This window comes from Lithobates pipiens, unplaced genomic scaffold (genome assembly GCF_037356315.1).
Source record: "Lithobates pipiens isolate NorthernLeopardFrog02 unplaced genomic scaffold, aLitPip1_a1.2 Scaffold_18, whole genome shotgun sequence".
Lineage (NCBI taxonomy): Eukaryota > Metazoa > Chordata > Amphibia > Anura > Ranidae > Lithobates > Lithobates pipiens.
The window spans coordinates 521753026-521779857 of NW_027507758.1; the positions used below are offsets into that span (position 1 = coordinate 521753026).

General features: G+C 44.4%; 1 protein-coding gene across 2 annotated transcripts in view; it reads right to left on the bottom strand.

Moving 5' to 3' along the window:
* The window catches only part of ADAM17 (ADAM metallopeptidase domain 17), a 130203-nt gene that overhangs the window by 23490 nt on the left and 79881 nt on the right, over nt 1–26832 (bottom strand). For both annotated transcript variants that reach the window (XM_077488764.1, XM_077488763.1), the window contains exons 13-16: nt 20364–20563; nt 13245–13348; nt 8359–8493; nt 8077–8207 (exon numbers count right to left, since the gene is read on the bottom strand). In XM_077488764.1, coding sequence (XP_077344890.1) covers nt 8077–8207; nt 8359–8493; nt 13245–13348; nt 20364–20563 — 570 coding nt within the window. The remainder of the gene's footprint in view (nt 1–8076; nt 8208–8358; nt 8494–13244; nt 13349–20363; nt 20564–26832) is intronic.

Below are 26832 nucleotides of genomic sequence, written 5' to 3' on the forward strand. Positions count from 1 at the left end.
TGGATCCATTGACACTAATGCTGGGGGTTACTATTGCATCCCACACCAATGCTGGTAGTTATTATTGCATCCACTGACCTGGGTTTGTAAATTGTAGGTGTGTTTTTTCTCTCTGTGTAACATTTGGGGAGCTATTTAGTTCATTTCGCAAAGTAAGGTAGTTACAGGAAATCTCTCAAATTAAAGTACAGGTGTTCCCATTGGAAGATTTTCCCTTGTTCTTCTTTATCCTGGGATGCAGGGGGCAATAGCCTTAAACTTGGCATAGTGTTCCCACGACAAGACATGTACACAAAATATAATGCCAAAACAAGCGCTTGCTTTTTAATTATTAGAGGGAATAAGGGTGACCCCTGAATGCCACACATCTATGGTGTCCTACAGAGATGAGTGGAGTGGCAACCTCAGCCTGGACTCTGACCAGGCCACGCCACCAATGCGTTTAGCTCTGCCCCCCCCCCCCAGAGCTTAGTCATGGGATTGCTTTTTATTACTACTAGCAGTTTAAAATAAAGTACTAATAGATTAATGGTAAAGGTAACACCCTGTCTGGAAGGAGAAGGGGGCTGAAAAAGTCCCAGTCATGTAGCCAGAGGGTCTTGTTTTCATGAAAGTGTAGCGGTCAGAGGTATAGGAGACCGCAATGCAGGTTTCAAGTACGGGACAGCAGACAAGGAGGCTGAAACAAAAACCGGCTTTATTAAACAGTAAGATATAATGGCCGGAGGAGGAGGATAACAGTATTAACAATTCACAGTAGTTTACAGTAAGGCTAACTGGAATGTGGTACACAAACTGGCTTTCCCGCCAACACATGCACAGTGATACAGGCTACCCTCTTCTAATATGTCCTGCCTAATTCCCGCTTATCGGGACACGTTTCTACAACGTACTATCTCAGTAGGGACTGTACTATTCCCTATCACAATCCAGCACCGGTGCTCACTCACAGTTCGTTAGACAGCTGGAGGGTCCCTTGTCTTGGCCTCCTTCATGAGGCAGGTGAAGTCCAGTTCCTAGTGCTGCAGCTTGCCCGTCTGGGACGGATGGATGAACACAGATGCGGCCCAAAATCACCACAGCTCTCTCTCTCTGCCCGAGGTGCCCGATCTTTAGCTGGATACTGCGACTCTTTATCCACACAAAGTCTCCCTCTCCTCAGGGCAGACTTGACTTTTCCTCAGCTCCGCACAGGAATTCCTCAGCTGCCCACACACTCCTCACAGTTCTCTCTCACTGCCACTTCCTGTTTCCTCTCCTCTGAAGGGTCGGCAGCAACAGTGACATCTTGTGGCTAAACTGGAAATAGCAGGCTGTATATATTATAGATGGAACACAGTGCAATATAGTTCAGTAATCCTAGGGGCTGACCCCTACATGCCTCCCCGCTTAAAGGTGGCCGTCCTCGGCCTTGCTATATAGTCCATGGGGAAGAAAAGGGTTAAATCAATCTTTAACGGCAGCACAACATTGTTCATAATACATACAGTTAGACCAAATAAACTGATCAGCATTGTACCTGTTTGGTGGAACCCCTGCAGTAGACCTACTAGATCTCCGAAGGTCTTGTCTTTCTGTTAGGACTTGTCCTTCCTCCCTTGGAGCTGGTACTGGTTCTATAACAGGGGCTTCATCACGTGCAGAGTCAGGAACAATCCACCAGTCTTCAATATTATTCCCATCGGAAATGACAAATTCTGAGGAAGGGGCAGGGAGTGGTGTCCTCTGTGCAGGTATCCGATCTTCTGACCGACATGGCCGTAGCATATTCCTATGTAGAACCCTTGAAGCCGACTCCCCATTCTCAACACGAACTTCGTAAACTGGACCATTGGGATACACTCTCTTGATCACTTTGTACGGCTGTACCTCCCAACGCTCACTCAACTTGCCTCTGGGCCGTTTCTCTCGAACCAGCACCCGGTCTCCAGGTTGCAACGGAATCTCTTGGATGGGAGGACGGTCAGTATAAGTCTTTTCTTGCAATCTCTGGCCTACTAACCGGCAGATGGTCTGGAGTCGCTTGCGGTGTTCTTTCACCCATGAGGTGGTTGATCGCTCTATCACATCTTCTGGCTGTTCCAAATTCAATTCGACAATTTCTCGTCCGGCTCTACCGAACAGTAGCATGTATGGGGTATAGCCGGTGGTAGTGTGGACACGATTATTGTAGGCCCAGACTAATTCAGGCAGATAGTCTGGCCAGTGTGTCTTTTTGTCCTCCTCTAAGGTCCTCAGCATCTGAAGCAGAGTCCGATTAAAGCGCTCACAGGCCCCATTCCCTTGGGGATGATATGGAGTTGTCCTGGATTTTCCAATGCCATACAGTCGGTGTAACTCCTCCATCACTTTCCCTTGAAAGCATGCTCCTTGATCTGAGTGAATCCGTTTCGGGCATCCATAGACCCGGATGAAATCTTGACAGATGGCCCGAGCTGCAGACTCAGCCGTCTGGTCCCGAGTTGGAGTGACCACTGCAAACTTGGAGAAGTGGTCAATCATGACCAGGCAGTATTGTGGGCCTCTGGCTGACTGTCCCACGAGGAGATAATCTATCAGCAATACCTCCAGCGGTTCCTTGGTCTGTATGGGCTGTATGGGTGCCCTCTGCTCTGTGCTTTTAGTAAGCTCACACACTCTACACTGTCGGCAGACTTCTTCAACTACGACCTCCAGTCGTGGACAATACACATAACGCTGCAGCCACTGGTAAGTTTTGACTGGCCCGAAATGAGCTCCAAATTCATGAGCTTCCCTGGCTATCTCTAGTGCCAGACTCCTTGGTATGACAACCTGCCATCTTGCCTCCAGATCGGCAGGCTGCTGCCACTTGCGGTATAGAACAGCTCCATGAACCTCTAGTCTGTCCCATTGATGTAAAATTGACTTCATCTCAGCATCAAGATCAGCCCTTTCCTCTCTGTCTGGTTTTCTTTGCCGAGCCACCCAACCTTTTATCTGTCGCAGTCCAATGTCTTCATCTTGTATTCGCCCCCATTCCTCATTAGTTCTTGCTAATGCCTTAGGCAGGGACCGGGCCTCCCCGCTTGTCTGTGCTGCGACTGCTGGAGGTGTAAACTTGCGGAAGTCTGGAATTTCATCCTCTTCCTTTTGTTCATCAAGCTCTCCCAATGGAGTTTCAAAAGTAACCCTCGACAGACCATCAGCATTGGTATTCTCTGTAGCAGAGCGATAGCGAATTGAGAAGTCATACTTTGCAAGGCGAGCTGCCCAACGTTGCTCCAGGGCTCCCAGTCTAGCAGTATCCAGATGGGCCAGGGGATTGTTATCAGTCCGTACAAAGATTTTAGCCCCTGTAAGGTAACCGGCAAACTTCTCTGTCATGGCCCACACCAGGGCAAGGAGCTCTAGCCGGAAGGAACTATAGTTATGAGGGTTTCGCTCCGTATCCCGCAGGGACCTACTGGCATAGGCAATCACTCTTTCGTGTCCGTCCTGTATCTGTGACAACACTGCCCCGAGTCCGTAGAGACTACCGTCAGTAGATAAGAAGAATGGTTTGTCAAAATCAGCATAAGCCAAGATGGGGGCCGATGTCAGAGCCTCTTTCAAGGTCAGGAAGGCCTCCTCTTGCTTCTGTCCCCAGGGAACACTTTGACTCTTGGATTGCCCAGCAGTTCCTCTCAAAATCTCATTCAGAGGGCCCGCTATCTTTGCATAGTCTTTGATGAACCGCCGGTAGTAACCAGTCAGACCAAGGAAGGCCTTCAACTCACGCAGCGTTCTAGGCTCCGGCCATTGTTGAATGGCAGCCACTTTATTTTGGGATGGCAGCACCCCGTCTTTGGACACCGTATGGCCTAAGTACTCGATCTCCTTCTTGAAGAGATGACACTTCTTTGGCTTTATCTTCAGGCCATGGGCCCGCAGTCGCTCAAGTACCTGTCCTAATCGGGCCAAGTGTTCTTCAAAAGTAGCAGAGTACACTATAATATCATCCAAGTATATCAGGGTAGCTTCAAAATTTAGATCTCCCAGACATTTTTCCATCAGCCTCTGAAAGGTTCCTGGGGCATTAGACAGCCCAAATGGCATCCTATTAAATTCAAACAGACCCATGGGAAGTATGAATGCTGTCTTTTCCTTGTCTTGTTCAGCCACCGGTACCTGCCAGTATCCACTTGCTAAATCCAAGGTGGAGAAGTATTTAGCCCGCCCTAGGGCTGTTAGGGACTCTTCGATGCGAGGCAGAGGATATGAGTCCCGCACTGTGCACGCATTCAATCTCCGGTAATCCACACAAAATCGAATGGTGCCATCCTTCTTCTTGACAAGCACCACTGGGGCTGCCCAGGGACTTTGACTACCCCGAACCACTCCTGAATCGATCATCTGTTTCAGCAATGTCTTCACCTCTTGATACAACTTGGGTGGAATCTGTCGATATCTCTCTCGGCTTGGGGGAGTGTCCCCCGTCGGTATCTCATGTGTGATAGCATCTGTGCAACCAAAGTCATTGGCATTGCGGGCAAACGCAGCTTGATTCTCCCACAGCATGGTTTCAACTGCTCGTAAATGATCCGGACTTAGAGCTTTCACATCTATCTCCATTTGTTCCAAGATGACTGTCCCATTCCATTCTGGGGTCGGTGCCTCTGCAGGCTTTGCAGTAACTGCCAAGGTCCAAGCAGAATTGCCTATCGGAGCTAGAGTCACTTCTCCCTGACTCAGCACTTCTCCCCGATGTAGGTACACGCGAGCCAGTTCCACTCCTGGCACCAGAGAGACTTCCCGTTGTCCAACGTTTACAGCTCTTATGGGTACTCGTCCATTTTGGACTACTGCCAGTGTCCGGGCCACTAGGACATCCTGACCTAACTCTCCCAGGCCTGCAGGCTCAATGATCACCTCCATACCTTCAAGGTTGCGGGAGGTTCCCACGGGCAAAGTCAGTATAGTCTCCCGATCAGGAGGGAGGGTAAGGGTAGCCCTTCCCGGCACTCGAATATTTCCTACAGACTGATGTACTGGGACACTCTTCTGTGTCCCACAAAACCGGATTAACCGTTGAAATGCCTTTTGCGTTGGTTTGTGTGGAGTGGCATTCTTCCAATAGCCCGGCCCCCTTTTAGTGAACATAATTTGATCCAACTCTCGCAGGATATTCATGCCCATTATCACCGGTACATCTTCTTTGAAGGTTTCAGGGACCAGCAGGATACCTTTTTTTCCAACTTCCTGTCCACACAGACGTACATTCATCCATACGACACCTGTGACAGGGATTTGTTGCTGGTTAGCTGCTGTGACCCGGATCAATGTCCCCTGTTCTGGCTTGGCCAGTGCTTGAAAGTAACGGTTGAAATATGACTCAGGCATGGTCGTTACCTGTGATCCGGTGTCCACTAAACAGTTGACTGGAATGCCTTCAAACTCGGCTCTTATGGTGGGACATCCTGCAACCAGGTGTTCGGAGCTGTGCTGAGTGGCCTGACACTCTACTTCCCCCGCAGTGTGCCTCATTACTGCGGGGGCCTGAAGTTTAACGCCGGCTCTGGGCGTCTAGGCAGGTCCCTCCGGCATTCTCTAGCGAAGTGTCCTTTTTCTCCACACCGCCAGCACTGAGCCTCTCTGCGTTGTTCTCTCTGTCTGTGTGCGGGAGGCGCCCGTAGGCCTGGACTGGCCGAGCTCACTGGAGGATATTGAGGGACTCGGTAGGTGGGAATACGTGGGTAAGGATGCTCTGGTGCAGGAACCATCGAGGCAGTCTGATAAGGTTGTTGTTGCCCCAGATATGCAACCTCAGGGGGGTAGCTCAAATCCATCCGTCTCTCTATTTGCGTCAACTTCTCATGCATGAGACCCAGGGAGCTTTGTAGGTCCTGCACCACTCTAACCAGGACCTCTTCATTCTTCGCAACCCCGAGGGAGGCGGTCTGGGTCCGTATCACTCCAGAGGCATAAATTTCTTCTTTACTTCGCTCCACGGCCTCAGCCAATATTTGCCGAAAATTCAGTGTAGGGTCCACTCTGACTCGTTCCCGTAGGGCTTGTCTCAGGTGAGAGCTGTAGAGTCCCAGGATCAATTGTTCCCTCAGTATCCGGTCTGCGGATCCCATGGCGGTTATCCCGTCTGCCTCTTTTTTCTGTATCTCAGCCAGTACTTCCTGTAGAGCCGTTGCATATTGTGAGACCCCTTCATTTTCCTGCTGTACCCGGTAGAAGAACTTTGCCCGGAGGTGGCCCGCACTAGCTGTTTCACCGTATATTTCTTCTAGAAAGCGCACAATCTCTTTCAAGGTACTGCGCGTAGCTTCCGGTTGTAAGCAAACAGTTTTCCGCGCTTCACCCTCCAGGGCAGCCAAAGCAATTTCCACCTGTAGCTCTGGGCTGACATTGTAAATTCTAGCAACGCTCTGTAATCTCGTCACCCAGTCTGACAGTGACATGTTCTGGCCATCAAATTTTGGCAACAAGTTAAAAAGCATGCCCATAGGGAGGGTCCTTGTAGGGGTTCCACCATTACCTAAGGCATTCACATCAACATCAGGTACGTTGCCTTCAGCCGCCTCCATCTCTGTAACCGTACCCTGCTCGCAGCGCCACTTGTAGCGGTCAGAGGTATAGGAGACCGCAATGCAGGTTTCAAGTACGGGACAGCAGACAAGGAGGCTGAAACAAAAACCGGCTTTATTAAACAGTAAGATATAATGGCCGGAGGAGGAGGATAACAGTATTAACAATTCACAGTAGTTTACAGTAAGGCTAACTGGAATGTGGTACACAAACTGGCTTTCCCGCCAACACATGCACAGTGATACAGGCTACCCTCTTCTAATATGTCCTGCCTAATTCCCGCTTATCGGGACACGTTTCTACAACGTACTATCTCAGTAGGGACTGTACTATTCCCTATCACAATCCAGCACCGGTGCTCACTCACAGTTCGTTAGACAGCTGGAGGGTCCCTTGTCTTGGCCTCCTTCATGAGGCAGGTGAAGTCCAGTTCCTAGTGCTGCAGCTTGCCCGTCTGGGACGGATGGATGAACACAGATGCGGCCCAAAATCACCACAGCTCTCTCTCTCTGCCCGAGGTGCCCGATCTTTAGCTGGATACTGCGACTCTTTATCCACACAAAGTCTCCCTCTCCTCAGGGCAGACTTGACTTTTCCTCAGCTCCGCACAGGAATTCCTCAGCTGCCCACACACTCCTCACAGTTCTCTCTCACTGCCACTTCCTGTTTCCTCTCCTCTGAAGGGTCGGCAGCAACAGTGACATCTTGTGGCTAAACTGGAAATAGCAGGCTGTATATATTATAGATGGAACACAGTGCAATATAGTTCAGTAATCCTAGGGGCTGACCCCTACAAAAGCATTAAGGGAGCTTACATTTGAAAAATATGGCACATTTTTATTTTTACTGAATGGGGACATTATATAAAACAGAATGCTTTGAAAATTTAGGACAACATGCGCTAAAGTATTTCTAAACCCAAAAACATAATATTAATATTTGGACCTTTTGGTCTGTTGAATATACCATTGAAAGGGTTTTGTTAGATCTGTTTGAGAAGTTTAAAAAAATACCGGTTGATCTTGCCAGACTACAGAACCAAGCCCCTCTATATTATGCAGAATAGGAGAGGGGGTTGGACTCCACAGCCATGTCTTTTTTCTGTTGTACAGTAAATAAATGTCATCTTGCTGGGACAGGTGTGTTACTAGCAGAATCACTAGTGCCAATAAAAAAAAAAAAAAAAAAAAAAAAAAGGGGGGGGGGAGCTTAAAAAACAAAAACAAATGCAGTGCCCGCATCTGAAGAATAATATGCTATATTATATAATGTTTTGGGCTTACAATTTAGATATGTTTCAGATTGCATACATTGTTGCATGTGTACTCAATCTGATGCGAACAAATATTTGTACAAAAGCTGTGGGTTCCGATGCGACAACACAGGCAGTGGGCCTGAATGCATTCACTGTCATTGTCCAATCATAAGGCCTATATAGATATTACTTGAAGCCACAAAGACCATCTTTCCCTTTGTGAAGGCAGTGGAAACCTTGGCAGTTCTCATTCTGACAAATTTAGGAATTCAAAGGCAGCTTACATTGCCATCACAGAAGCCCACGGTGCACGGCTTTCCTTTACGCAGGAAAAGGTACTGCTTCTTTTCGCTCATGTACGGACTGCAGATTCCATTTTGATCCCGGCAGCACACTTTACAGGATTGTTCAGTTTCTGAAAAAACACAGACCTGATTACTTACAAACAACCACAACATGAAAAAGGCCACATATTGTTATATTCTAGGATTGCTCTCATGAAAACAGGAAAAAAAAAAAAAAAAAAAAAAAAAAACTTTCCTCAATTTCTTCAGCATCACTCTTACCATTGCAGGCACATGACTTGAGATTCTTTTCAATCTCGCAGAAAGGCCGGCACTCTCCACCAATACATTTCCCTGAATCCACACACTCCGTGTCATTGGCTGCACTGCCAGGTGCAGGGCACTCACTGCTGTTACCTACAACGAGGAAAGTACAGAGTGGAGTGTGAGACACGCACCACTGAAAGGAAACCTGTAGGATTTATATTTTAATATACACACAATTATGAACACATTGTGGGTGCTATGAGAAATCACAGGGTTATATGTAGAGTTTGTACATGGGTTATGTGGGAAATACACACTGAATTATGTGAAGCTTTTTTGACTTTAGGTGTACAATTTTATGCTGGGAATTTTGATATTCTGCCACCAACACACCTCCTCTCATTTTTCATATAATCATTTGTGTAATTAATTTTGCCAAGGTGTCAGAAAATTACTTTAAAGATAAACCGTAAATTCAAATAAGTAATATCTGAAAAGGACACTGCTGCTGGTCCAAACATATTTTAAGCATATAGAGGAGACATAAAAAAAAAAAAAAATGTCTACACACACACACACACACACACACACCAAACAAAATGTGCGCGCTGGACATCTATGTATGAAAACGGTGATTGTCCTACAAGTTATACATCAGTGCGCACGCCAGAGTGAGAGCAATAATTTTAGCACCAGTGTTCCTGTATAACTATACACTGGATGACATGTAGGAGCTTTTAAAGTGATGCAGGCGCAAGCAATTTTAAGGTTCGACATGGGTATCTATTTACTTGGCACAATCACATCGTCTATATTTTACCAAAAAAGGTAATAAATTGCATTTACGCACCCAGAAATTTACTTTATTGCATTTTTTACTGAAATTTTGCAAAGGGTCGCCTTCGCCAGAGTAGACAAAAATCCTTGCATCGGCCCTGCATCCACCACAAACACTTGAGGTTGGTCTGGTATATAAATCTGTCCATCTTGTTGTTAAGTCTAGACAGATTGACATCCCACATCCCTCACCATAAAAATTGCTTCAAAATACCTCAGGATGAAGGGTCGGCTTCCCTGGATTTAGCGGTTTTCCACACCAGGAATGTGTACTACAGAGAGAGCAGAAACATGAGGTTCTACCCAAGACAAGATCAAGTCCACTTCCTCCTGAATGGCATAACTTCTTGTCCCTCCTTGATGGTTGCTGTATGTCATAACTGAGAAATTATCAGACTGCACCCTGATGGGGGAACCAGGCAGTCCAATGTTGAAGAGGGAACAAAACTGCCCAAAGTTCCAGGCCATTGAAGAAATTCTTCTGTTGCTTCAACCACTGTTCCTTAAATCGGCAGGCCAAACAGACAGGGTAGAACACCTCCCCAGATTTCAAGTTGGCAAATGTTAAGGAATAGCACCAAGCAGTAATTAAAAAAGCTTCCAAATCATTGGAAGATTTTCTGTCATTCAGCATCTGCGTGGAACCATTCCAGAGTCGACCTGGTCTTGGGAGTCGGGTACATTCAAAGACTGTCGAGGTTTGTCCCACACTGACAGGATATAGAGTTGTAATGTCCTGCAGTTAAACTTGGCATCCAGAACCACATCAAAGGCAGCTACTATCTTTCCCAGTAACCTCCTTTAGTAGACAAAAATCAAGGGACTCTTCAGAGACCTCAGGGAGCTCTGGGACAATGGAGTAGCACATCATCCAAATATCCAATTATGGGGATACCCTCGGTCCTCAACAATCCCAGAAACCAGGAGCCAACACCTTAGTAAGTACTCTGGGAACTATGAAAAGCTCAAACAGCAATGGCACAAAACTGGTAAATGCGGCCCTCTACTGAAAACTGCAGAAACAGATGATGAGGAGGAAAATGGAGATGTGCAGATAGGCATCTTTGATATCCACTGCCGCCAGGAAGTCCACCTGATGAAACAAAACAAAATCACCAATTGCGTAGACTCTATCCTGAAATTCTGTGCCCGCTGAAATTTGTTGAGATACTGGAGGGCCAAAAGTCTCCATTTGACTTGAGAACTGTAAACAAGTTGGAACAGAAGCGGAGAGACCACTTTGCATTTGACACTGGCATGTTGACTTCTCAAAACAGCAGTCTTTCCAGACCTGCAAGGAAAACTGTTCTCTTTTGGAGGCTCCAACGGGACCTTTGAGCATATAAAGCGTGGAAGGGGAAAGCAGTGATACTTCAGTTTGTAACTGCTGGACAACAGGCTGCTAACCCATTTGACTGCAACTTTGTGAGTTCAGACTACTGCGAGTCCAATAAATATGCCCCCGCCGCAGGAGTGGAGGTGCCTCTTTAACGAGAAGTAAACATGTCTCCTGACCTGGAGTACTTGGGGGTCCAGTTCTTCTTACAGAATTTGGTGGTAAGCTTCTGCTTGGAGATAGAGGCCTATTGCTTATGAAGGGAATGCTTTTTGGAGTCACAAGGCTAGAATGGTTTGTGACCCGTTTTTGCCTTCTTCAGGTGTAAGAGTGTGCTTTTACCCACAATTTCCTTCTGAAGGCAAGCATCCAAGGAAAGCTTAAACAAAGGCTCACCCTTAAAAGGCAGCCTCTCAAATTGCTTCATCCAGGGAAGTTCCTCTGCACAGCACTTGAGCCACAGGATCCTCCTTATATGAACGGATATGGTGCCCAACCCTGAAAGCTGCTATACAGAGTCCTCAAACTGAGAAATTCAAAGCCCTCTGAAAATCCTCCAGGTATTGTCAAATGGCAGGATACCCTGAATCAAATTCTCTGGAACAAATCATAACCCTTTTCCAAATCTTGACAGATTGGCAAACACCAACTAAAGCCATCACTGCCTTTTTTTGGCCAGGGTCCTTTCAACGTAAGGTGGCAGCACAACGCAGTCATAATAAGGACACAACCTGTGTCCTGTGATGAACAATCAAGAATTACAGCTTGTGCACATCTTTTTTTGAGAGAGAACAAGTGCTGCGATAAGGTTATCTTATTGATGAATGATAATCTTCCATGACAGAAGCATGGAAGTTGTCAATGCTGACACGTTTTAATGGTTCAGGCTTTTAGGCCTCATCAATGCTTTACTATTTAGTGAGGCACAAACTCAGAGAAAGTATGAGATTTTGTTTTCCAGGTCATTATTTTTAAATTTAGTGACTTAAGGATGAGAATGACAACCCTGGATCTTGTGTCTTTAAAGTCAGCAATGGCACAATCTACATGGTAAACTTGGTCATCTTCAGCTGGATCAGCTTAGGATATCCCATGTCTATGGAGACCTGCAGACACCCACCAGCTGACTGCCTTCTATGGAAACAATTAGGTTAGAAGTCTATGTTTTCCCCTCTGATAAGATGGTGCCAGTTTTTTTTCCCCACTTAGTAGGAAAAAAACATTAGGTTTTACCTTAGGGTTACACCTAGTTATGGAACTGCAGGTTTAAAACAATACTCACCAACTATAATTCTAGCTTAAGAAGTTACCATAAATATACTTGATCAATATGTACATATGCATTAATACATATAACAACTAGTTGGGGGAGGGATGAGAGCTTATTCAAAGGCTGGATTACGCCTGCTGCTCTGTAATATCTATAGCTAGCTTATTAAAAAAACACAGCCCCATAGGTCCTTTATAGGCAGAAAAACAGGTATGTAATTATATAGGACAAGGATCCTTAACCACTACAATACAGGGCACTTTCGCCCCCTTCCTTCCCAGCCCAATTTTCAGCTTTCATCCCTCTAGCGCTTTCAGTGACAATTGCGCAGTCATGCTACACTGTACCCAAATGAAATTGTTATTTTGTTCGCACAAATAAAGCTTTATTTTGGTGTTATTTATTCACGACTTCGTTATAAATTTTTTGCGATATAAGCGCAAAAAAAGTGGAAATTTGGGAAAAAAAGCAATATTTTCTTTTTTCTATTTTAAAAGAAATCCAATAAAATCAAATTTTGTCATAAATTTAAGCCAAAATGTATTCTGCTACATGTTTTTGGTAAAAAAAATTCCGTTAAGTGTATAATAATTGGTTTGTGTGATCGCAGACATATGTACGCAAATGATCATGTACATATGTGTGCAGGTGATCACGTACATATGTGTGCAGATAATCATTGGGACATGTGATTTTAGTGGGACATGTTTTATTATTAGGGACATGTGTTTTTATTATTTGGGGACATGTATGTTTTGGGGACATGTGTGTTTTGGGGACATGTGTGGGGACTGTGTTTACACTGTGTTGTGTGTTTACACTAGACTGATGATCAGTGAGTAAAAAGCTGTAAAAAACAGCTCATACTCACTGATCATCAGCCGGCTGCAGTGTTCTGCTCTCCTCTCCTCAGCAATGACTTCCGTGTGAGGAGAGGAGAGCCGATTGCCTAGCAACCGGCTGTTTGTTTACATCACATGACGGCCGTGATTAGACACAGCCGTCATGTGATCAGGAGGGCCAATCACAGAGCCCTCCTGCCGATCTGAGATGTGCCATGTCCGGGTGACACGAGCACATCGGGATCGCGCCGCTGCGCGGGCACGCACACGCGCGATCCCGCTACTTCTGAAGGACGTTCCTGAACGTCCTATCAGAAGTAGACGGCTCCCACCCGGCCGTATATATGCATTGGCCGGGTGGGAAGTGGTTAATAAAAATCATTATAGGGACTTCTATCTGTCTGTTCTATGGGGAGCAGAAACCGTCATGGAATTAGAATGATTGCTTTCATAGGAATAAACCAGAGATCATGTAGCATTTTGTACATTATATCATACAAATGCTATTGCTGCTTGTGTGAAACATTTTGTAGCCTGGCAGTATACTGCCCTTTATGCCAATAGACCCCCATGACTGTCACCTGCTGTACTGAAACTATGTTTTGTTGCCATTTACCTGTACAGAAGGACTCTCCTTTACAAGTGGCATTAATGGCTTCTTGGCATTTCTTCTGAGCAGTTTCAAACTGGCAATTCTTACAGCATGGACTGTTGCGATCACTGAAATATGTAAAATATACATTTATATAAAGGCAATCAGAAAGACACTGGAGTTCAATAACACGGCTAGCTAAAAAATTGTGGTTCATTCAGTGTCACTAAGCTGATGAAACACACAACAGCAAATCTGATCTCACCTTTCCACAGTTCAACTGTATTACATAGCATCAAAAAAGGTACACTGCTGCCATCTTTTGTTACTGGTTAAAAGAAACCTGTGCTAGAAAAAATATGCAAACTCTCAAGTGCTTACCAGTTTCTGAAAATGCTATCTATCTGGCTGTCTCTGGTTTTAGTCCTTGATGTCACTGACTTGGAGGAGATATGAAGCCAGAACTTCTGAAATGTATTGATGTTTTGGGCAGTAACGGTAAGCATTGAAGACCTTAGGTCAGCATGACAGTGTGGCAACTGGCACTTCTAGGTCAGCAACAGCAGCATTAATACTCCTCCCAATATAGGCTTCCTTTAAGGTATATTTACTCCACCCAGTGTTAAAATAGACACTGTCGTATTCTAGAAAACAATTCTATTAAGCCAAACACTATTTCAATGTAACCAGCTAAGATACAGAGCAATTTTTAAATTTCAGATATTGGCCTATAATTCTGCAATATCTGATACCAAGATGACACAATCATTGATATTTGTGGGTTCCTGTTTAATATTCAATATACTTTACAGGCAAAACTTAAAACAATATATAAATAAGAAACAAAATGGAAAAAAAAACCCTTGTATCCAGCTTCAAAACAACTAGTGTTACTATAGATACAAATTGGTAGTCCAGTTTTTGACTTATACCTACAGGTAAGCCTATAATAAGGCTTACCTGTAGGTACAGCAAATATCTCCTAAGCATGCAACGTTTAAAGGGATATTTACTTTAGTAGCAGCTGGTGATGTCAGCGGCACATGCATACTATGCTCTCAGTGTGATGCACACTAGCACATTATGACATTATCATGCAGGGGCCTTTTTTTCAGTTTACAACTAACTACTTTATAATAAAAATCAAACCAATTAAAGAAAAACATAAAATAAAAAAAAGACTAAAAAGAGAGAAGGGAGAGGATGGAATTCATTAGTTAAAGGGGTTGTAAAGCTTTGTTTTTTTATTTTCTAAATGGGTTCCTTTAAGCTAGTGCATTGTTGGTTCACATACCTTTTCCTTCGATTTCCCTTCTAAATGTTTTTTTTTTCTTTGTCTGAATTTCTCACTTCCTGTTTCTCCTCAGTAAACTTCACACCATCATCCGAGCGGTGTTTAGTCAGCTAGAACAGCTTACTAAGGAGGAACAGGAAGTGAGAAATTCAGACAAAGAAAAAAAACATTTAGAAGGGAAATCAAAGGAAAAGGTAAGTGAACCAACAACGCACTAGCTTCCAGGAACCTATTTAGAAAATAAAAAACAAATCTTTACAACCCCTTTAAGGACAACAAAGGAATAATCAAATGTAGAAAACCTTGACAGTGTAATTACAGTAATCAGCACAGAAAGAGCTGTCAGTTCAATGACAGACTAGCCACTAAGACATTGGCTCTCAAAGTAATGACAGGACTCAACATTTACACCCACAGTAATGCACCCAGAAGGAACTGACCGAAAGGAGTCTAAATGTCCAAGGTCCTTACATGGTTAAGGATCAGCCCCATAATGTTTTCCTGTAGATTTTCTCAAGATGCACCAGGTAGTGGAAAAGCTCCTAATCTGCATGCTGTGCCAAGTCCATCTACAAGTCAAATCCTGCATTTAATTATATGCATATGCTAGGGGAAGGATGTGGCTAGATAAAGATCCCATCCACCTAAGGCCGGGTTCACACATATGTGAATCGGATGTGGGTTTCTTTGCATCCAATTCGCATGACAGGCAAGTGTGACCGGCTCTCAAAGGAGCCGGTTCATGCATGTCCAGGATGGCCATGGTCCAGATTGAAGAAGGGCCTGGTGTGTGTTTGGGTCCGGTTCGGGTGCAAATTCAGACAAAAATTCAGCCCTGTATCGGTGAACAGACAAGCACCGGACCCCAGGCACGAACCCACAGCCACACATATGTGAACCCAGCCTAAAAGAAAACCAATTTTGCATGCAGCATTATCAGCCATGCTTTAAAGCTATGCCTAGATAAACAGATCTAGCACAAGGGGTAGAGAGAATTATCCTATCCTGCGTAACAGACCTACTAAATGTTCTGTGTGAATCATGCAATTAAATCAAACAGAATAGGACTGAGTACTTCTTTTCCTTTATTAAAATGCAAGAGGAAAAATGCAGATTTTAAAAGGCAAGAATATGGAAGCAATGATACATTATAATGCCTAGAAATACTCATTATCACCCTCTAGGGCAGGCCTGAAGAGTCTGATCCCTGTCTTGGTCTTGTATCAGACATCACATCAAGACTGAACTGTTTATAGCCACGCTAAAAGGCATGTCTGGGAAGTTCTAAAGCTGTGGACCTCTGCTTGAGCTAATGAGACTAAAAACTTAAAGGATTGATCAAAGTGAATATAAAGTTTAACACCTAACTGATGTTCTTTAGTCTGAGTTTGAACTGAAATTTATATTTATTATTTTTCAACCCATGCTCAGCGATCCCCTGGACGAACACAGGAAATGTTCTCTACATATCGCACTGTGTTCATTCAGAAGGGAAGACATGGTAAACATCTGTTTGTTTTGTAAACGAACATAGAACACTGTATTGAGAGCATTTACTATGTTTAATACATTGCAGAGCTGCTGCTTTAACGGAAGGCTGTGTGTGTGAGATCGTTCTGCCTGGATAAGGTAGGAAGAGTGCAAGATGTGTGTGTTGTCGGAATTTTCAGGAGTGAGCAGAGAGCCCAGACCCCACAATCAAACAGAGGAGAAAGAAGAGGGTGGATCCCGAGCAGATTGTCGGCATTACACTCCAGAAAAGACTGCAGCCCCTCCCACACGTAATTAATTATTTTAACAGAAAGGATGCACTTCTCAGAGGGCTGGAAAGATGTGTAGGTACTAGCAGCTTGTAAGGATGAAGATTAAATGAATGAATGAATGAATGAATGAATGAATTAATAAAAAAAAAAAAAAGGAAGAAACCCATACTTCTCTTTTAAAGTTTACCTTTTGGAAAAAAAATTAATGCACATATTTTTTTCAGAAAAACCTATGCATTTAGAATTTTTCCCACAGTAGCCTGCAAAGCATTGCACCAGTGATCCCTAGATTCCAGATTCCTAAAGTACTGTGCGCAATCCTACAAAAGGGATATTTGATCAATGCTTTCACAGAAATCCCCATAACGTCATTGGCCAAATGTGGTATTGTCTATATTTTTTCAATGACATCACCCAGGGGACCCCATCACTTTTTCTCTCCTCTCTATGGGTTCTCGTTCATCAGGATATTACTGGACATTCTTGGGCTTTTTTTTTTTTTTTTAATAAAAGAACATAAAACTTTTTATTTTCAATTTACTTTTTTTATGTATGAGTTGGAATACTCACAATAGGGGCAGGGGTATATTTTGGGGCTCCCTTGTTATTAAAGGGGCCTTCCAGATTCGGACAAGCCCCTCGCCCACATACCCATGTAACCACTGGACCAGGGTTGTGCGGAAGAGACCCTTGTCCTAATCAACATAGGTGCATATTTTAAAAGCAAGAAGATGTAAGCCAGGGGTGCCCAACGTTTTGAAGAGAGAGGGCCACTTAAGCGACTTGGTAACCGGTCGCGGGCCACAATGAAAGAGCAGGCGGATGATAGGTCCGTGCAGAGCGGGCATGGACACAGTCCACTCTACTCTATGGGTCCTCTGATCTGACCCACCCAGACGGAAGGGGATTGATCCCTTCTGTTTTTTTTTTCAGATTGGTGGTAGGCAGGTGTAAATGGACACAAATTTGTTTACATCTGCCATTCACCTCTATGAAACGGAGGGTCCGATTGGGTTGGACCAATTGTGTGAAAGGAGCCTTTCACACTAATGCAGTGCAGTGTACCTGTGTCTTTCCTGCAGGTTAGCTACACTTTGCCATAGACTTCTATTATATCCTGCAGGTGTGGTGCACTTTCTGAAAGCTCACCAAACCCACAGGTAATAACAGAAGTCTATGCCTCGGTACAGGTAACCTGAAGGTGCACTGCACCTGCGGATCAGTTTGAAAGCAGCCCAGTAACCACTGCGCAGATATGCCCATATATACACTGCAATTTTAGTAATAAACTGACCTTTAATAACAGTCTTCCATTCAGGTATTGCCTGCTGTTACTGTCCCAGGCAGAGTGCAGAGTGCATTTGGTATCACAGCTCTGCTCCAAAGCTGCTTGCTTTGCCGGCTTCATTAACAACACAGATGCTCTAGAATGGCGGGTTGGCAACTCATGATCTGGGTTTGTCAATCTGTCATCCCATAGAAGGAGGTTGCGGGCCACATCAGAGGGCTCCGCGGGCCACATGTGGCCCCCGGGCCACTGGTTGGGCACCCCTGATGTAAGCAATGATGCTTCAATGCCTGGAAACACTCATTATCACCCTGTAGGGTAGGTATGAACAGTCCGATCCCGTATGTTGAGGGATGTGGCCTGGTATGGTTCAGGAGGAAGGGGGCTTGATGCTCATTTCCCCATTTCCTAGCCTGCTTGCTCAGATAAGGGTCTGATTTCCAGCCACTTTGATTACAAACAGAGATAAGTGACTGAAGCTGGCAATTGCTGGCAATTTAAAGTGGAATTTCAGTCAAAACCTAACTCAAAACCTTTTCTCTGCCACATTTGAATCCTAATTTATCTAGTCTAAAGCGAAACCACTATATTTAACTGTTCTGCAGCTCTTCCAGTCTGGTCCGATGCTATACTGTCAGTGGCCCTTTACTGGGTAGGCATCCCACAATGGAAGCCCCATAGTAAATCTATAAGGAAAAAATGGAGGATGAGGCGCCAACCTGAGTGTAGTATTAAAATGATGACTTTAATAGGATAAGATTAAAAACACTTGATGATAGAAGATGCATGCTGGTTAAAGTAAAGTGCAGTCCTGGCATTCCACATGGCTCTGTGGGTCCCACCGCTGTTCCGGATAGCTGGAAAGGATTGAGCAGTTGGCTGGAATGGAACACAGTGTTTCTCCAGGCGCAAAGGAACCAAGCAGCTCCACACTGACCAGCATGCACGTGGAACAGGAAGAGATGTCAGGCCAATGGAAGGAGCAGCCAACTCCGAGCGCATAGCCTTTCACCACTGCAGTCCTGATTGACAAGAGTCCAGCCCTGCATAGGTCCAGACACCAGTGACATCACTTCCTGTTCCACGGTCCATGCTGGTCAGTGTAGAGCTGCTTGGTTTCTTTGCTCCTGAAGAAAGACTGTGATCCATTCCAGCCAGCTGCTCAATCCTTTCCAGATATCCGCAACAGTGGTAGGACCCACAGAGCCATGTGGAAAGCCAGGACTGCACTTTACTTTGACGAGCATGCATCTTCTATCATCTTGTAGTTTTTTTTTAATGTCATCCTATTAAAGTCATCATTTTAATACTACACAGGTCGGTGCCTCCCCCTCCCCGTTTTTTCCTTACATGTCTTGCAGAGTTCCAGACACTCTGAAAGATGACTGCCTTCCTTTTTAACCCTTAATACCCCTTTCTGGGGCGTCATACCCCATGTGACATCTATGAGGATGACACGCGTCGGGTGGACTATACAAACAGCATTACGCTACTTTTAATGATCTTGACAAGCCTTTTTCAAACTACACAGTGTTTTTAATCTATGTTTATGAGTAAATAAATATCCCTTAACAATATTATACTATGTAGTGTTCTCTTTAAAATGGTTTTCAACGTATGAACACGTGGCTATTTGATGACCACCCCTTTTCCCTTCAAACCTCGTTACACATCCCCTGAGACTCCACTGACGTCATTGTGTGAAGCATTTGTGACAGCTTTGGAATGGTGACCAGCCGCATCCTTGTGGATACCAATTACAAGCTTATTAAGACTTGAGAGGTATAACCCTGAGTTGGGCCAATAAAAATCTTTGCCCAGGGTCCAATCAATATTAAAGACGGCCCTGGATAGGTTGTATACATCGTACAGATGCACCACTTCACAAGCAGGTTGAGAGCATCCCCCCGACATGTTATTTAAAGGAATTTTACGTTTTTAAGGTTTAATTTTAAGCATTCAATTACAAGCTTTGCTCGCAGGATCCTCCGTTTCATTAGGCGCAATTCGCTAATTAAAGAGATTCAATTGTCATTTATTTTATCTCATGGTTATTTTCTTCTTTCACAGAAGCACGATCATAATTTTCTTACAAAAAATGGCAATTTTAACTGCTGAAAGCCCTAGTTTATCATAGGAAAGGTTATTTTACAACACTACTTTTTCTGCTGTCCCCAACAGATACTCCATTAAATTTATCCATTTATCTTCACATTAAAAAATTGAATTCAAAGTTGTGAATGGTGAGGAGTTAGAACCCTTATCAGGGTTTTACTGCTGTCTAGGTCTCCATCTGAGAGATTTAGTCTCTCCTTCTCCTGGTGACCACTGTCACCGGGACCAAAGGTAAGGAAAACTCAAAAATTTTGAGCTGCCATCAAAAAATAAAAGCCAATCATAAATGGGGACAGTTTTATGATGACAACTGTCTCCTTCTGAAGTTGCTATTTTGATCATCTGTCATCTTCTTCCAGGCCATTTAATCAAACCACTCACCTTCACAAATGAGAACGCCACCGTTTGTCTTCACACTCAGGTATGTGCATTTAAATTACTGTTCCAACATCAAAATGCATGGTATTTTCCACACCATTTGCTAGCAATTTTGAGTTTCTACAAGGATTCCTTTATCAAGGACAAAATTGTGAATAGAGCATTACCAGCAGTATCATGATTTGTATTGATTGGACAAAATGCACAGCTCAAGGCTACCAAGGAGAGAGTCCTTGAAATGGTCACAGCCAGACACCCATTCCTAATAGTGCTGACATCTCATTTGTCCTTGCCACTATACTGACCTACATATTGCGTTCTCCCTGAATTTGCAGTCGGAGGTACAACAGAGATCGTTGTGCTGACGTAGCAGGCCTGGGTCACAGTCCTCCCCCTCATCCACTCTCGAGTTTCCACACACTTTGTTGTTGCGTTCCTTAAAGCAGATGGATGCCTTGCTCATCAGTGTGCGCAGGATAGATTCTCTGCTGCAGCTAGAGAACATCTGAGAGATGGAAACATGAGTTTATTCACCGTATGCATGTCACTGCCGCTCTCCAAGAAATACAGACTAGAAGTTACAATATATGTAAAATGCTGTGTAATATGTCAGAGCTATATAAAACACCTGTGATAACTAGAAGATTAAGGCTTTACAACCACTTTAAGTGTTACTGTTTCTCTGTGCCCCCCTTCCCTGTGTGAAGGGGAAGAGGGGAGAAGAGATCAGCGCTGTGTATGGCTGCATCTATTCTCCCCTCTTTTCCTCTTTACGCTGTCAATCAGAAGCAGTGAAGATGAAATGGGGGGGAGGGCCTATGTCCCACTGTGCAAGTCTATAGAGCGCCATTGACACACAGGTTGGGAGCGCAAAGACTACGCTCTCCACACAGCAAGCGGCTGGCTATGGTTGTCCTAAAAAGAAGGAACGAACCAAAATCGACGCCAGGGACCCCAGAATAGGAGGATCAGGGCCACTCTGTGCAATACCACTGCACAGAGCAAGTATAACGTGTTCTTTTGTTTATATTATATATATGTATATATACACAGTGCCCTGCGAAAGTATTCGGCCCCCTTGAACTTTTCAACCTTTTGCCACATTTCAGGCTTCAAACAAAGATATAAAAATTTTATTTTTTGTGAAGAATCACCAACAAGTGGGACACAATTGTGAAGTGGAACGAAATCTATTGGATTTTTGAAACTTTTTTAACTAATAAAAAAAATGAAAAGTGGGGCGTGCAAAATTATTCGGCCCCCTTGCGTCAATACTTTGTAGAGCCACCTTTTGCTGCGATTACAGCTGCAAGTCGCTTGGAGTATGTCACTATCAGTTTTGCACATCGAGAGACTGAAATTCTTGCCCATTCTTCCTTGCAAAACAGCTTGAGCTCAGTGAGGTTGGATGGAGAGTGTTTGTGAACAGCAGTTTTCAGCTCTTTCCACAGATTCTCGATTGGATTCAGGTCTGGACTTTGACTTGGCCATTCTAACACCTGGATACGTTTATTTGTGAACCATTCCTTTGTAGATTTTGCTGTATGTTTGGGATCCTTGTCTTGTTGGAAGATAAATCTCCGTCCCAGTTTCAGGTCTTTTGCAGACTCCAACAGGTTTTCATCCAGAATGGTCCTGTATTTGGCTGCATCCATCTTCCCCTCAATTTTAACCATCTTCCCTGTCCCTGCTGAAGAAAAGCAGGCCCAAACCATGATGCTGCCACCACCATGTTTGACAGTGGGGATGGTGTGTTGAGGGTGATGAGCTGTGTTGCTTTTACGCCAAACATATCGTTTTTCATTGTGGGAAAAAAGTTCGATTTTGGTTTCATCTGACCAGAGCACCATCTTCCACATGTTTGGTGTGTCTCCCAGGTGGCTTGTGGCAAACTTTAGACGAGACTTTTTATGGATATCTTTGAGAAATGGCTTTCTTCTTGCCACTCTTCCATAAAGGCCAGATTTGTGCAGTGTACGACTGATTGTTGTCCTATGGACAGACTCTCCCACCTCAGCTGTAGTTCTCTGCAGTTCATCCAGAGTGATCATGGGCCTCTTGGCTGCATCTCTGATCAGTCTTCTCCTTGTCTGAGCTGAAAGTTTAGAGGGACGGCCAGGTCTTGGTAGATTTGCAGTGGTCTGATACTCCTTCCATTTCAAAATGATCGCTTGCACAGTGCTCCTTGGGATGTTTAAAGCTTGGGAAATCTTTTTGTATCCAAATCCGGCTTTAAACTTCTCCACAACAGTATTACGGACCTGCCTGGTGTGTTCCTTGGTCTTCATGATGGTCTCTGCTCCTTCAACAGAACCCTGAGACTATCACAGAGCAGGTGCATTTATACAGAGACTTGATTACACACAGGTGGATTCTATTTATCACCATCAGTCATTTAGGACAACATTGGATCATTCAGAGATCCTCGCTGAACTTCTGGAGTGAGTTTGCTGCACTGAAAGTAAAGGGGCCGAATAATTTTGCATGCACCACTTTTCAGTTTTTTATTTGCTAAAAAAAAGTTTAAAATATCCAATAGATTTCGTTCCACTTCACAATTGTGTCCCACTTATTGGTGATTCTTCACAAAAAATAAAAATTTTATATCTTTATGTTTGAAGCCTGAAATGTGGCAAAAGGTTGAAAAGTTCAAGGGGGCCGAATACTTCCGCAAGGCACTGTGTGTGTGTAGGTGTATGTATATGTATATGTATATGTATATGTATATGTATATGTATATGTATATATATATATATGTATATATATATATATGTATATATATATATATATATATATATATATATATATATATATATATATATATATATATATATATATATATATATATATATATAAATAAAATAATAGCAACACAATAAGGTTTTTCACCTAATGCATTCTTTTTCTTACCTTTAGTCCGATCCAGCGATGTGCACGTGTGCATCGGCTCCAGCCGCTGTCGCTCTCCTCATTAGAGGCTGTCCCATTGGCTGCTCTCAATCAAAAGCTGTCACATGGGAGTGGGAGGCAGGGCTGTGTTCCGCCGTCCATGTCAATGGATGCAGGAGCGGGACTTGGAAGCACCCATGGAAAGTGGCCTTCTGTGGGGGAACCCGATGATGAGGAGGGGCCTGGAGCGTCAGCAATGGACCCCAGAAGAGGAGAATCGGACCTGCTCTGTGCAAAACCATTGCACAGAACAGGCAAATCATTTTCTAAATGATGTTCACAACCCCTATAAGACCCCTTTCACACTGTGCCACCCATAGCAGCGGCGGTAAAATGCTGCTATTTTTAGCTGCGTTTTACAGTCGGCTTTGTGGTGCATTTCGGCCTCTGGTGGGGAGCTTTTAACCCCCGCTAGCAGCCGAGAAAGGGTTAAAACCGCCCGCAGTGCACTGCAATAGCGGCGTTTTGCTGGCGGTATAGCCATGCTGCCCCATTGATTTCAATAGGCAGGAGCGGTGGAGGAGCGGTAAACACACCACTCCTTCACCGCACTAAAGAAGCTGCCGACAGGTCTTTTCCAGATGTCCTGCCAGCGCAACGCTCCAGTGTGAAAGCCCTCTGGCTTTCACACTGGAGACAATGGAGCAGCTGTTTGAGGGCAGACTGCAGGCGCTATTTTTAACGCTATAGCGCCTGCAAAATGCCCTCAGTGTGAAAGGGATCTAAAGCTCCAGTGGGTGTGAAATATACATGAACAAAATTGCCCAAATTACTTTTCTTTTTTGAGCAACATTGATTTAGCACTGTGTATCAAAAATTTGTCATATTTAGTTAAATATTTGCTTTCATATTTTTCCCCATTTTGTTGCATCATAGTACTGCTGATTTCCTGTAGCCTTTATGCAGCCACTTTGTCATACATTAACTCGAGGAGGGCTACACTGAATGTCTCAAGGTGGGTTTCTTGATGTTGACAACAGTTTCTCATAGAAAGGGGGTCTGAACACCACATTTTAGCTATGCAAAACCATAAAGGGTTCTTTCCAGAATAAAGCTACCAATTTAGACACTCACATCACAGAGATGATGGCTACAAGGAATTTCACCTTGTGGATAAGACTAGAGAAAAGACTGTCTCTAATGGCTAAACAGCGATTTCTGAAGCACAAGAACCAAATTCCGATCCCACAGAGGAACGTATGGGGAGAGACCCCCTGTACTAAGGCCTGAATCAAGGAGTGAAAGGCAAACTCTGAAACAGGATATAAAAGCCAGAAACCTTGGAAAATGGAACTGCTTCAAAGCATGCTAAATTCAATCCCCTGGACACTCATACAAATGCATAAAGTCCTACACCTGTTGAACTGGAGAGCTTAAATCTGAAACCAGAAAGTGTGAAGTTTCACCTGAGCTGTTTAAAGGACTAAACCCCAACACTAAACAATGAGTCTGTTCCAGCAACGATTCCTGAAAGTTCAAAACCCACCCAAACGGCTGTAAAATTTGGAAAGTCAAGGCCACATTAACAAGCAAGCCCTGTTCCCTCAACAGGAGGCCATTCTAATATCCCATAATGAAAAAGCCATGAGAGCGCAGCATGGCTAATACTTGGGCTAGAAAGTTGGTGAACACCCAATGTGCATGCCAGAGGCTGAAGAGCAGGGCCACAAATTGGTAGCATAACGACCACACAGCAAAATGGAGGAAACAACGTGCTGTATAGATAGGGACATATGGGTATGCAAACCTTGATATTCTCAGAAGCCAGGTGGTCTCCCTGGGGAAGGGAAAAGAGGACCGATTTGGTGGAATCCAGAAAGAATTCCTAAGCTCAAATTAAGACATCCACAGCTCTGAGATCCAAAGCAGCTGCCCACTTGGGTTTTGAGAGTGGTAAACAGACTAGAGTAAAACCCATGTCAGTCTATAGACAGACAGCGCAACTTGGCCCCACCCCACTCCACCCTCACAGGGTTTGACTGACAGTAGCAGGAGCCAATGGCTTCCACTGCTTTTAGTAAAGCCTGTAAGAGCAGGGAGAGAAGAGATGTAGCTGGGCACAGCACTGAATCATTGATACATGACTCTAGGAAGTGTTTGGAAGGGTGGGAGGGGATTAGCACAGCAAATGATAAAACATTTTTTTTACCTGAACTTTAGAAGCACTTTAAAAACAAGAACGTCTGCTACTAAGGGCCTCGTTAAGCCGGAGGACATTGCCAGATCCAGAGCGGGAATAGACCATTTCTGTGCCAGACGGGTAAGGGGCTAAAAAGCGATTAGCGGTACAGTTGTTGAAGATGCTTTCACTCTCCTTAGAGAAAGTTGGAAAAGTGTGCAAAGCATATGTCCTTGTGGCCTTAGGAGTTTTAAATGACCCAAGACTGAAAATAGCACTGGTGAAAGCAACAAGCTGAACCTCTAGTTTCAGAATGATGCACACTGCATTAAAAAGAGCTCCAACTTCCTCCTTTAATTTAGGCGTAATAGTGAAAGCCGGAAACTCATTAGGTGTAAGCTCATTAGTCAGAGACGGGAGTGAGTCAAAATCAAAGTCTCTAAGGCTGATGGTTCAGAGGAAGGTAAAAATCACAGGCAAATCAGATAGAATGTGCAGGAGAAGGTGCTTGTGGAATCTGCAGTCAAAGTCGGCATATAACTGGGTGATTTGGGCCATAAAGTCTAGCATGACTGTGGTAAAATCTTAGGCCAAAAGTACAGAGGATGCAACCACACCCAATGAAGATTAAAGTGGTTGTAACCCAAAAAAAAAAAAAAGTGCTCCTGTTCCCTTATAGCAGGTTAAGCAGCACAGTGCTTGTGCTGTCTAACATGCCCGACTCTAAGCTGTAAAACACCTGGCTGATCCTGCCTGTTTCTGCCCTCCCCACTGTAAACTGACCATGGTGTATCATGGCTGCTGGGCCCTGACACCCTGGTCAGTTTACATGCCTCCGTCATTCACAGCTCTTTTCTGTCCTCCTTTCCCCCCTCCCTCACTGCCAGCTGCATGTGTCTGTGTGAGCTATCTCCACCCCCATCCCCCCGGCTGCTATTGGTAGTTCATAAAACCTTAAAAAATGTCACTGCCTGCCCCTTCTCCTTTATCCAGCGATAATGCATGGATAATGCATTTTGGCCGGTCAGCAGGAGGTGCTGAGCGGCCAGCATGGCAGTCACGTGATCTCTCTAAGCTGATGTCAGAGGGGATATCCCGGTCCCTCCTGCTGTAGCCCTGGATCGGAGTGGGAGAGTGATCGGGAGTCACGTGACCGGCCTGAACATCTATAAAAATAAATAAAAAATTTTAAAAAGTATTTATTTACAGGCATCGATTTCAATAAACTTACACTGTCCGTTATAGCGGGATAAGGGAGAGGGGCAGGCAATGAAAGGGATTTTAGGGTTACAAACACTTTAAGAGGACCTGGAGTACTGGTTAGTCTGGAAGCAGAGGACAACATGACTGGATTTATCGGCACCATTATTGGGCATACTACAAGCAGCCCCAGAGCTGTTAGTAGATTATGAGCTGGGGGCACTCAAAAGAGCTTGAATCACATGTTGCGCTTGCGTGGTGGTAAGTCAACACATTTGCGTGGTGCTAAGGCTCTGGGTAAGAGTCAAGGCCTCAAGCACTCTTGAAACCCTGTCAACTGGTAGCAGGTGCAGGCCAGATTACTGTAGGTGACCACAGTCACCGCAGGTGGGTAGTAGAATGGCTGGAAAATCAAAGTTCTACTCAGAGGTGTCTAACTCAATTTCATTGCGGGTCACATCAGCATTATGGTTGCCCTCAAAGGGCTGGTTAGATCTGTAAGACTA